The following is a 12,271-nucleotide window of genomic DNA, read 5'->3' as shown; positions in this document are numbered from 1 at the left end:
CTTATTAAGAGTAATTTTTAGGACCCGTGACGTAACGGTTAGTGCGAAGGTCTGTCATGCCAAAGTTCTTGGGTTCAACCCCTGCGTTTGCCACCTAATTTTATTTTTTCCGGGTACAGTTTCTTGCAGGGAATTGACAAATCATCCAAGAGTAATTTTTGTCATGAAAAGTGCTTTTTCAAATTAGCCGTTTGGATTTGGCGTTCAAATTGTGGGTCCTCTCCATCCCTGACATTACTTGCACACAATAATAATTGAAAGTTGTAAGTCGCAAGGCCATGGAGCTGTCGCCTAACTTAATAATAGATCTAATTTTTTAATTGAAAATTTTGACATACATCGATTTTAGTGGGATATCTGTGTACTTAAATCCGTTCTCCAAATCTCAAGAACCAGCACAGATTTCTACTCACAAGGTGTACCACTTTTTTTTAATGGGTAGAAAAAAACAGGAAGTAGCGGTCGAAATAAAAAGATCGCAGATGCAAGGGAGTTAGTTCGACTTTCGTCAACATAGCATTAATTTAATTATGTGTACATCGTTCAGTTGTATCGCTACAAAATGTAAGTTAACGAGACGAATTCTTTTCATTTTTGGGGGGTTCTACTTTTTTGCTTCAATATGAAGAAAAATGCGGCTGAGTCTCATCGAATGCTGTCAATAGTCTGGCGTGAGTGGTTTCAAAGTTTAAAGCATGGTAACTTTAACGTGGAAGATAAGTATAGAGTCGCAGAAGTGACGAAGTTTGACGAAGATGCTGAATTTGAGACGTCACTGAAAGAAAGACTCCTGTCAAACTCAAGTGTATGCCTAGAATTGAAAGACAAAAGCCTGATTTACAACAAGAGGCGCGATAAAGTGATTTTGCAGCACAACAAGGCTTGACTCTAAGTTGCAAAAAATGGTTAAAACGTACTTTGCTCTATCTGATTATAGCTTGTCACTATTAGTTGGTTGATCAACACTTCCGACCTTATCAAGAAGTCGAAAACGGGATTGATTCGTTAATCTCCTCCAAATATCATCGCGGCATTCGTACGTGGCCGTACGATGGTTAATATTTTGAATAAAGAAGCGTGGTATTTTCGGAAAAAAAAGGACTGAATCCACGTTGTTCACCTTGTCAATAAAATCAATATGTTCAGAAAAGAAACCACAATTTTTGTTCTCATACTTTTTCAACCTCTTTAATTTAATAATTATTTAGCTTTAGCAACAAATATCATTTTCAAGTTTTTAGGGAATGCATGGAAATTAATCAGTGTTTTTAAAATCTCAGTAATAGAATAAGTTTGACATTTGATAACTTAAATAAAAATGTAATGTCTGCCTTACTTTTCTGTATCTCTTTATTCAAGGAGATACAAATGCAGTGCTAACGCAGCCTCAAAGATCTATTTGTCAAAGTTTTATTGAAACTTTTTAAGCAATCGTTTCTTGGCAAAATTCCAATATCACAATATCCAAATTCTTAAGAATTAAAACATTTTTAACACTATTCTCAAAAAACTATACCTATTTCAAGCATTAATTCTTTAAAAACAAAAACAAATTTTGTTTTAAATTTCCATTTCATTGATCGATGACGATATAAATATATAATTATTATATTACATATATATATACATTATAATTATTATATCGTGCTTATTCTGAGCTCTTGGTAAATGATAGTATCGGATAAAAACTTAATAAACGCCTATTAAAACTTCTTTCGTAAGCCCCAGCTAGATCGCTTTTAAATACCACATTATTTAAGTACTTCGACAATTATTATTAAATATTATTTTAAAAGACCTGTATAAACTATTATAAATTAAAAATAAGACAATAATGACGAACAAACAAAAAAAGAAGCAAATAAGTGCTTCGGCGAGCATTTATATATTTTTTAAGTGCGTCTATCGCGCATGCACAAACGTAGATATAGAGGACGCCATCAAGACTGGACCTTTGGCCGCAAAGTCGTAACAATTTTACTCTTTAAACAAATCATTGAATGTGATGTTTGCAGTTATCTCAAGCGACAGCTTTTGTGAAAAAAACTCATTGTCATTGCATACGTATCCCGAGATACGAGTACTGCATCTAATGCAAATTAAAAGACTTGATATAGACGCAAGTCTTACGGATAAATACCGCTCTAAACACCTCTTATACAGCATGTCCTATAAACTTTAGTGTATTCAAAACGAATCACTTTTGAAGTTACAAAAACAAAAAATTAAGAGAACAAAAAGACGATGGCGACTTTGCAAGTGAAGTAGTACACAATAATTAACATCGGTAATTGTCAATAGACAGGCCATAATAGATGTAATTAAGTACCAATTACCCTCGACGAGCTAATTATGCCTCTCGCATGGATATGTCTGCTAATATTATGATTGTTATGAATATAGGACTTTGAGATTAATGAAAAAAAAAGTCATAAAATAATGGACAAGATCTAAATTAAATTTGAAGGAAATGACATTTAATGTCTCGTTTTGTCGGTCGATCGCGTCGCGTCATCTGTCGCTCGTCCTGATTTTTATGTTGTCTGCATGTTTTCTTTGGGAAAGTTGATAATTTGTTTATTTAACGTCTATCTTTGTTAAAGAGAAATTTATTAATTAAAAAGTAGTACATTGGACAAATCAGCATTGTTAGATTTGTGTGATCAATTGCTTTGATCGGTTGTTATTATTTTTACTAACCAATATTTAAAAGTTTAAGTATACAATATTTAAATTTTGTAAATTAAAAAAGAAACATGCAGTTCAATATAACTCGTATGTAAGTTTTGATCGAAAGAAAACTCAGCCAGTTGCTCATAGTTGCGTATTATTTGGCGGTTTATATAATTATTTTATTTATTTGACATTTGCCTCATTCATTCAAAGCGTACAAAAACACTAATTATATGCGTCCATAATAAAAATAAAAATTGAAGACCTTGCATCAAAAGGGTTAAAAGTCCATATTTGTTATCTTCAGGTGCACATCTAGAATTTCAAAAACGGATTTAATTACTTATGTATACTATTAACTTTCCTATCACCATATTATTTAAAAATGTTCCTGTTTATTTTCGAAAAAAAAAGTTAAGTTTGGACTTGCCCCCTTTTTGTTGCAAGGTCCTTAATTGAAGTTATTTCAGTTAACGTTTTCAGAAAAAAAATTAACTACTTAATTTGAGTGCGGAATATTCTAATTCCATGAAGTAGGTGTTCGCCTTGAACAAAAAGCTGAAATAACTATATGGTTCCCCGATAAAGTGTGATTTTTTAATAGCTATAGGAAAATTAAAAAAAAAATAATACATATATACAATTCATAAAAATGAATGAAATCTTCATTTGAATCGATAGTACGGTCCATGTAATTAAATGTTTAAAGATTATTTAATGCAAATCTTGACCTTGACTGAGCCTCAAATGGTCCATCCGTTTGGTCCAATTTTGGCCGTTATGTGCACCGAACTCGCCTCTCAATAAGTTCATTGTTGCTCGTGCTGTGTGGCATCCTTCTTGTTGAAACCATATGTCATGCAAAACAAGCTCTTCCATTTTCAGCAAAAAAACTTGGATATCATCTCACGGTAGCGCTCATCATTCACAGTTACGTTACTATTTGCATCATCATTGAAGAAGTACGGTACGATGCCACCAGCCAATAAACGGCACCAAACTGTGACTTTTTCTGGGTGCATTGGTAGCTCTGGCAATGCTTTTGGCTAATATTCACTCCAAAATCGACAATTCCGCTTATTCACGTACCCATTAAGCCAAACATGAGCTTCGTTGTTGAACACAATTTTGTTTGTAAAGAAGCGCGCGATGAAGTTTCTTAACAGAGCACGCATTTTTATAATAAAATTAAATAATTTGCAAGCGTTGTTCGTTTGCAAGACGATTCATGATTAAATTATAGACCAATGTGAAGATGTTTGACAGTGAAACAAAACACAAAACGTGCGTCAACTGTTTAAACCAGTGTTGCCAAAAAGATAATAGCTAAAAAACCACCCTTTACATTCCGGGGATAAAGTTTAATTATAACTTAAACACTATTTTTTAGTTTTATATCATTACAAAATTATAGATTTTAGGTTTTTGGAAAGAAAAATCTTGGAGATTGTTTCGAATTTTTACCATGCTTTTCTTGTGTTTTACTTGTAAACTTACTAAAACTTGTTTGGAGCTTTATAGAAGCGTTTTCTAAAAAATTAAAAAGACAAACTCCTTAATGGAAATTGAAAAAGAAATACCAAACTAGCTGCGTTTGACCCTGGTTTTCAAAGTAGAATTACTTAATATTTCGGAATCAATAAAAATTTGTAGTTGTTGAAAAAATTGTAGTAAAAAAAGAGAACCAATTACTGTTAGGGAAGGTTGAAATAAAATAGAAAACTGAGACAAAATAATTGATATGATTTACACAGTTATCGTCAAAAGTTTGTAGGTCAAAAATTGCCTAAAATTTTTAGTTTATCTAGTACTCGGATACTTTCGAATAATACTAATTCTTTTATTAAGAAAATTAATGCCGAAAGTTCAGTAAACCACAATATTAGATTAAACTCTATGTCATCAGAAATTCTCTGACTTTTTCCTCCCTAAGCAATAGAATTGTATTAACTTTCTATAAAAAGTACAATTTGTCGAACTGAAAATGTGAATAGAAAGTAAAAGATTTTTAGAGAGATGTCTGTGTGTGCGTACGTCGATACGTTGGGGATACCAATTTTCGTCGTCTATATATCAAGAACCAGTAAAGATATCGACTTCAAATAAATAACTTCCAAAAGATCAAAAAAATAAGAAAGATCAAAAAAATGAGCGGGTCTTTTTCTTACCACAGCAATTTAAAACAAAAGTGAAAAGTTTTTCAATCCCAAATATCTCATTAACAAATTTAAATAAAATGTACATATATTATATAATGTAGCATCATACTAAATTAGTATAACTTTGAAAAAAATTCAATCTATGTTTTTTTCTTAATCAAACAAAAAAACTAAAATTTGTACGAAAAAAAATTGTATTGGCTCCAGAATACGAAGAACAATTTTTTTGTCATTTGCTACTGGTTTTCTCGCAAAAAATAAAAAAAAAAACTTAAAAGAAAGCACTACTTGAAGTTGGGAAAAATAGATTTTCAACTCGAATATTTTAAATTTGAAAATGAAAGATACTGCGTTTAAACATTTTATCTTATACAAAATATTGACGCAAAATTGTAAACAGTTCTCGTCTAAGCAATAAAGTAGACTCTAGTTAAAGTTGTTCTTTATTTAAAAACACTTGTTTAAATTTGTCTTAATTTAAAACACTATACAACTATTCTAAATAATGAAGGTTTTAAACGCGACCTAGCCATTACACATCGAAAGAGACCCGGTTTAAATCCGGTAGTCCCCTTCGAAAGTTATATTTTTTTAGGCTTTTCTAAATTTTTCAACTCACGTTTATCCAATTCACCTTTCCAGATCGACTTTTTGCCCCAAAAATGCTGTGAAGTGAATAAAATGATGGACATGTTTTTGTATTTGTTGGGGCGGTCGGCTGAATTCCAAAATCATATTCTCATCTTTAAAAAACATTTTTCTATAATTGTTTTTTATGAAATGACAAAAGTCAAATGGATAAAGTATAGGTACTTTGAAAAACATAAATAACCATTTTTCTGCTTTTGAAGTTAGACGAGTGCTTTACCTTTAAACTATAGTTTATATTATTCAAAGTTATGAAAGAGGCAACAATAATTCTAAAGCTAATTTTTAAAGTCAACTTCAAAATTAAAAATTATTTAGAGTAGCTTTTAAATGTTAAAAAATGTACGCCATCGTTTTTAACATTTATTTTTTAAAAATAAGAATCTAAAAAAAACACTACACAAAGTTGCTAAAAAGTGTGGAAATCGAGAATAAACGAAGGTATTGACTACAAAATTATTTCATTCTATGCAATATTTTGTTATTAACGTAAGAAAAGGTTTCCTTTACAAATCTAATCTACTTTTTAATAAGAAATAAGATCTTTCAAAAATGCTGCCAAAACTAATAAAAATTGATTTTCGAAAAAAATTTCTTGAAAAAAAAAATTTAAATGAACCTTATTTTATTATATGGAAAAAATGTTTCTCACTTTTAGTTAATGTTTTCCAAAAAGGAAATGAAAACTTAATTTAAAAAAAATTTAAACCTACAAAAGAACAAAAAACTGATAATAAATGGTTTTCGACCCAACTTTTATGAGAACGAAGAAAGATATTACCCGTGTTTTTTTGGCATTCTGTAAATAGTATAGTAGAAAATTCCCAAGAAAACGCATCGGCAGTAGCCAGATTTTTGTATTAAAAAATTGGTACTACTGAAAGAAGATCTGTCAGAATAATAATTTGAAAAAAAAACACACACAAACAGAAGAAAGTTTTGTGCAAATCAAAAGTTTAAATTAACTTCAGCAAAAAAAAGTAACTAAAGCAAATAAAATGGACAATTTTCAAGAAGAAATGGTAAAAATACGTCTGCAAATTGAGATTCTATAAAAATAGTTCATTTAGCAGATGCAGCCTTGTCATAAAATACAAAATTCAAGAAGAGGGTTTGTTCGTAGACTACTAAATTAACATGTGGGCTTGTAGCTCGCTTCAATTCTTTTTATACCTGAATCGAGTAGAAATGAGCTTGATTCCCCAACCGGAATCGAGTCAAAATTTGTGAAGAGAAATCTGTGTGGAGGAGTTGGTTTTAAAGATACTGCATTATGGTCTGTTTATTTGCATGTTTGTGTACAAAAAATATAGTTTTATTTTAATCACATTAAAAAAAAATGCAAGCATATTCTTATATGGTGCTAAACTAATCAGTTCTTCATTATTTAATGCGAATAAAACTATCTCACTTCGACTTCATAAGAAAGATCTAAACACCATTTGCATTTAAGAAAACGCTGTCAAACTTAATCATTTTTAAATCTTCTTGTGTGGTGGAAACACTAAAACGATCTAAACTGAGATACACCTTTGGTGGAAACATAGCAAAACTTAATTATCTTTTCTGTTGTTTTCTCTTGCAAAATAAGCCCAGTTAGTCCATTTTTATTAACAAAACTAAATATTAACAGCATCAGATTGATTTATTTCCTAATGGAAAACACATGATTCCAAATGCATAACTACTCAACGAACACAACCATCGAGATACAAACGCAATATTAATCATACCAACATTTGAGAACGAAATCCCATAAGTATCGAGACTCGTATAAATATCAAAACTACTTTAACTTTTATCGGTAGTATTCAAACAACGATATTGTTTTTGTTATTCGTGTATAATCCTACTATACTATTGATATAAAATTAAAAAAATATAAAATTTGTATATTTCACACAAAATAACTGTTCGTTTCACCTTTTTATTGACTGAGATATTGAGAAAATACAAACCTTTTGATAAAATGCAAATAATACAAATACATTCTGCATACCACCCACTATTCTATATCTTAATTCATCATCATCACAATATTTTCATTTTGTATATTTTATAAAAGAAAAGTATTCAGATGATGATAAATATAAACCAATCCGTCTTTAGAAACAACTACAAATCTAAAATCTCCATAATGTATGAGTATATAACGTCATGTTAAATTTTTGTTTTGTGTTTTATTTTTAGATTGTTGGAGTGAAACAAATTCTGGTTCGGCCGATTGGACAATTCGGGAAAGATAGATCATTGTCGACAAGTTCAGATACATCAAATACCACAAATGCTGCTACATTAGCAATAACAGCAACAACAACAGCAACACCATCTGCAGCAACAACAACAACTGTAGCTACTCCTACAACTCCAACGAATGCAATCACACAAAATGTCCCGACATCGTCGCCCTTATTGGGGGATGTTCCACAAAATATTAATGGACCACCGACAAGTGCCGATCTGCCAATAGCTATTGCCCAAGCAGCTGGAAAGCCTCTTAGTGAGGCGATAAAAGAGGTTAGTTTTTTTTCTTCATTTTTTAATAAATCTGTACCCTATGGTTTGGAGCACTCGTATATTTTAAACTACAATACATGTGGTTTCTTCAGAGTATGTAAAAAGTTCTATTTTTAAAATCTCAAATGATTGGGTAGTTTTAAAAATGATGAACATTGTGTGTAAATACAGTCTACTTCAAAAGAAAGTTCACACCAATTAAAATAGGTATGTATATATAAGCTGTTTAATTGTTAACCATGAGTTTAGTAAACGATTAGATATGCATTTGAGTTGGTTTGAATGTACCGTGCGCCGTACATATATCTAATGAAATAAAAGCTAAAAATACTTATCGCCCACTTGCAGTTTGCTAAGTGTCGATAAGATATGAATGGTTTCCATTTCTATTATTTGATAGAGAAGATAAAATGACAAATTTGTAGGTTAGGTAAGTTAGCTTATCCTTATACTATATGACTACTTGCAAGCAATTCAACAACAAGTTGTTGGTCTTTGATTAATTGTTATCATTCGTTATTTTATTATTTTTTGTATTCAAATTATTATTAATTATATTTGTTTTCGAGGTAAGAACTTAAAGATGTTGTGAGTACATAATGTGATGATATGATAAAACGATTAGTCTGGCAGTTTAATTCTACAAATGTATGTATGAAAAAAAAGGCGCGAAATCAATTATCCACAAAATCACAATTTCTTAGAATATTATTAGAAAACTGATGCAATTTTCCTTAAAAAAATGAAAACAACAAATGTAGAAGTTGTAAAATACAAATGATGTAAATTTTAAACTGTACAACAAAAGCATTTAGAAGAATTGTAGATATTAATTGTTATTTCAATATTTGTTTTAAACTTATAAGATGTTTATCATTGACATTTTTAAGCTAATTACAAACTTATACTTAAGAGTTTCATATATAGGAGCTCCTCTAATATTTGTGTGGAGTTTTGAAATATGACAGTGACAGATGATGCTAATTTTATTGACTTGATGAAAAATGACGCCTGCTTTTATGAATGGAGTCGTTATAACACTTTCAGTAAAACCAAAAACTTTTCTTCGGAATACTTCGCATATGGATGGAAATTGGTAAACAGAAATTTTACGACATCGTTTTTAATAAATAGGAAAAGTCCCCAAAAATCTCCTGTGCGTAAATAGGTTTCAAAGTTTTGTTAAGGGAATAGTAATAACTCTGTTTGTATTTTGATTGTTTTGTAACCTTCGCATCATGCATAAACAGATTTTAAAACAGATTTTTGGACTGTGTTTATTATTGTCAAAAAGTAAGGATTTACGAACAAAAAAAATGGAAAAACACTTCTGAAAATCGAAACTTGAAATCGCATGATTTCAAGTTTTGGAAGATGGTAGATGTAAAAAATGTTGGATAAACGAAACCTAACTTTAATTATAATAGATGTCACTGTGCTGCTATTAATACCACAAGTGTGCATTTGAAAGGTTTCCTTTTCCCATTGGTAAACGTACTATTTTTCATGTAAAAAGTAAGGTTTTTTGATTAGGATTAGTTGTTCCCAAGGAAGAATTATTTGCTTGGCTTATTCCACTTGCTGACCATCAAACCTTGGACGACTCATCACCAAAGTGTTTTCCGACATTGCAAAAAATTTAAAAAAAAAATTGATGGAATTATTAAACAGGCAATAGCAATTATGATGTCGATAGCTCAAATTTGATTAGGTCTGTTTGGTTACTTGTACTGCATACAGCGTCGTACGACGTCGCACAACGTTTCTCAAATTCCTGTTTGTTAACTCAAAGAAAGGTCTGTTCCCAGCCTTGAGCAAAACTGCCAATTGTCTAACAATTGTTGCACAAATGCTGTTCCTCACTACATAAATTTGGTTATTTTGGGTAGAAGATATCGCTCACCAGTGGGTAAGTTTTGCCCAAGAAATCTCCTTGGGCAGAAACACTAGCTCCGTCAAAAGTCATATTGTGGTACTTAAATTGACTTTTATAAGCGTACGTCGTCCGTTCGCTTTACTAGAATTGATTCTGTTGCAGACAATAAATATAATTAAATACTTTATTCGGTCTGAGAGTATTTCATACACACTGTTCAACATTTGACAGACCAAAAATTACAACAAAGAGAAAAACTTCAAAATACATGCTGCAAGAATTTCTGAATAGAAAGGGTATCCGGATAACTTTTTGCTAGTGTTTTACGTGTAAAATACCAGCTGATTTAAAACAGCTGAGATGTCAAAAAAGGAATCCAAAGGTATCCAAGAATTTCTGGGGTATGTACATAGGTATCTGACAGTACAGCTGATTCAACACATGGTTGAATTTCAAGAAACTTTAACATTGATTTCAGCTTTTGGTATTTGTTGGTAAACAAAAAGATTGAACACAGCCAATGAAGGGAGTTTAACTACTGTCAAAATCAGCAATTGCCATTGTCACTTTCATTTGATTGTTTGTTTTGTGGATTAATGATAGCTAGTAATTAAAAAATTAAAAATGGAAAAAGTTTTTAATTTTAAAAGTTCTCGCAGATCATTTCAAAAAGTTAGGCACGACTCCCTCAAGATAGTTCTTGATACCTCGTCTATTGCAAATGAATCCATCAGGTCTGAACTATCGATCATTTAGAAAATTTGCAGTTTCTGACTTCTGGCTATCGACGAATCCAAAATTTCTGACACCACGATAAAAAACTTTCAAATGTTATTTCGGTTTTATAAATAAACTAAAAGACCCTGGCACACAGACGTTAATTCACAAAGTGTAACAAAAGCATGTGTTTACTTTGTGGCAAAGTTGTAATCTCTCCGAGAGAATTTTTCCCTCTTTTCAAAAAGTTGACAGATCTTACACTTCTTGATACAAAAGTAACCAAACAGACCTGTTATTTAAAGTCATACTTCTAGAATAATTTAATTCAAGCGATGATCATCTAGTGCAAATTTAAAGGAGATATTGTAACTATTCTGTGAATTTCGCTTTTTCCATAACTGATCTTCCATTCTAATTGAACGAATTTAGTTCTCCGTTCGATTGGCTTTTGTAATCAATAATTTGCAAGACGAATCGTTGGAACGTATCAAAATATATACATTTCTTTACTTTAAGTAATTTTGTAATAGGCAATGATGGTCAATTAATTCCAAAGATGGTTTTTCTAAACTTTTTTTAGAATCCAAAGAAATACTTTCTCCAAAACAAAAAATTGTTTCTTAGCTTTCAAAAATTTCTTTAAAATAAAATCAAGTGCTTTTATTTTCTGTTGTTTATGAAGCTTCAACCCCAAAATCAAAAATTCTTGTAATATTAAAATTTCCACCTACAATTCGGAAATTGTATTAAGAGTTTAAAAACTGTACCTCTTGGTAATTTCTTTAAAATGCGTGTTTATTATGAAAGTTCAGTGTTGTCACATATCCATAGGTGTTTAGGAAAAAGTGAATTTCCTTAAACCTTTAAAAAAGCCTTTTTGCAAGAACCCATTCATTTTATTTTATGACCAACTTTGTAGTATGTTTCATGGGTTGTTATGAAAGATATTGTAGATAGCGTCAACTTTTTGTTACCAATTTTGTTTCTCATCGATGTTAAAGTTGAACCTAATTTAGATAAATACTCATTTCCTTTGTGACCATAGTAATAAATTATTATTAAATCAACTTCGAAAAAAAATTAGAAAATAAAAACAAAACGTGTTAAGATTATAAAGGTACAGATATGTCCAGTCCATTGTAGTCCATTACAATGTATTTTTGTGTAGATACAACGCATTTGACGCAATTAGCTTACTTGCATTTTAATAATTCAGTCATCATCGTATCCTGTTTTAAGTCGTAAAGTGAAATCATATAAAAGTTGAACAAGTTTTATTTCATTTAAGTTCATTTGATTTAATTAGATTTTTTTTAAACTTTTATAATGGCACTAAACGACTTCATAATTGGTATTTACATATAAAATCAATTCGGAATCATACGTTTAAAGTTTATAGCCTATTGAAATAATGGTTTTGCTCGTTCTTCTATGAATTATTCCCTTTTGATAGGATAAAGATATTAATATTTTTTAAATATTCTTGTTAATTTTTAATTTGAGATACAACCAAACTGTGATTGGAAATGTTCACCTTTTGGTGTGACTTGCAACAATTCAAATGTCTTGTATCCTTCCAATTTTAGTAATAGCTTAATTTTGACTTATCATCAAAAGATTACAGCTTAAAAAGTGGCAGCTGCCAAAATAGCGTGCTAATCAAAATGAAATCTTTTAT

General features: G+C 30.5%; 1 protein-coding gene across 1 annotated transcript in view; it reads left to right on the top strand.

The window, feature by feature from the left end:
- The window catches only part of LOC129943259 (RNA-binding protein fusilli), an 84,713-nt gene that overhangs the window by 40,175 nt on the left and 32,267 nt on the right, over nt 1-12,271 (top strand). Inside the window, exon 3 of the mRNA XM_056052568.1 lies at nt 7,671-7,997. Coding sequence (XP_055908543.1) covers nt 7,671-7,997 — 327 coding nt within the window. The remainder of the gene's footprint in view (nt 1-7,670; nt 7,998-12,271) is intronic.

This window comes from Eupeodes corollae, chromosome 1 (genome assembly GCF_945859685.1).
Source record: "Eupeodes corollae chromosome 1, idEupCoro1.1, whole genome shotgun sequence".
Classification (NCBI taxonomy): domain Eukaryota; kingdom Metazoa; phylum Arthropoda; class Insecta; order Diptera; family Syrphidae; genus Eupeodes; species Eupeodes corollae.
The sequence above is the reverse complement of the archived record's forward strand: the minus strand, read 5'-3'. Positions and strand labels throughout refer to the sequence as shown.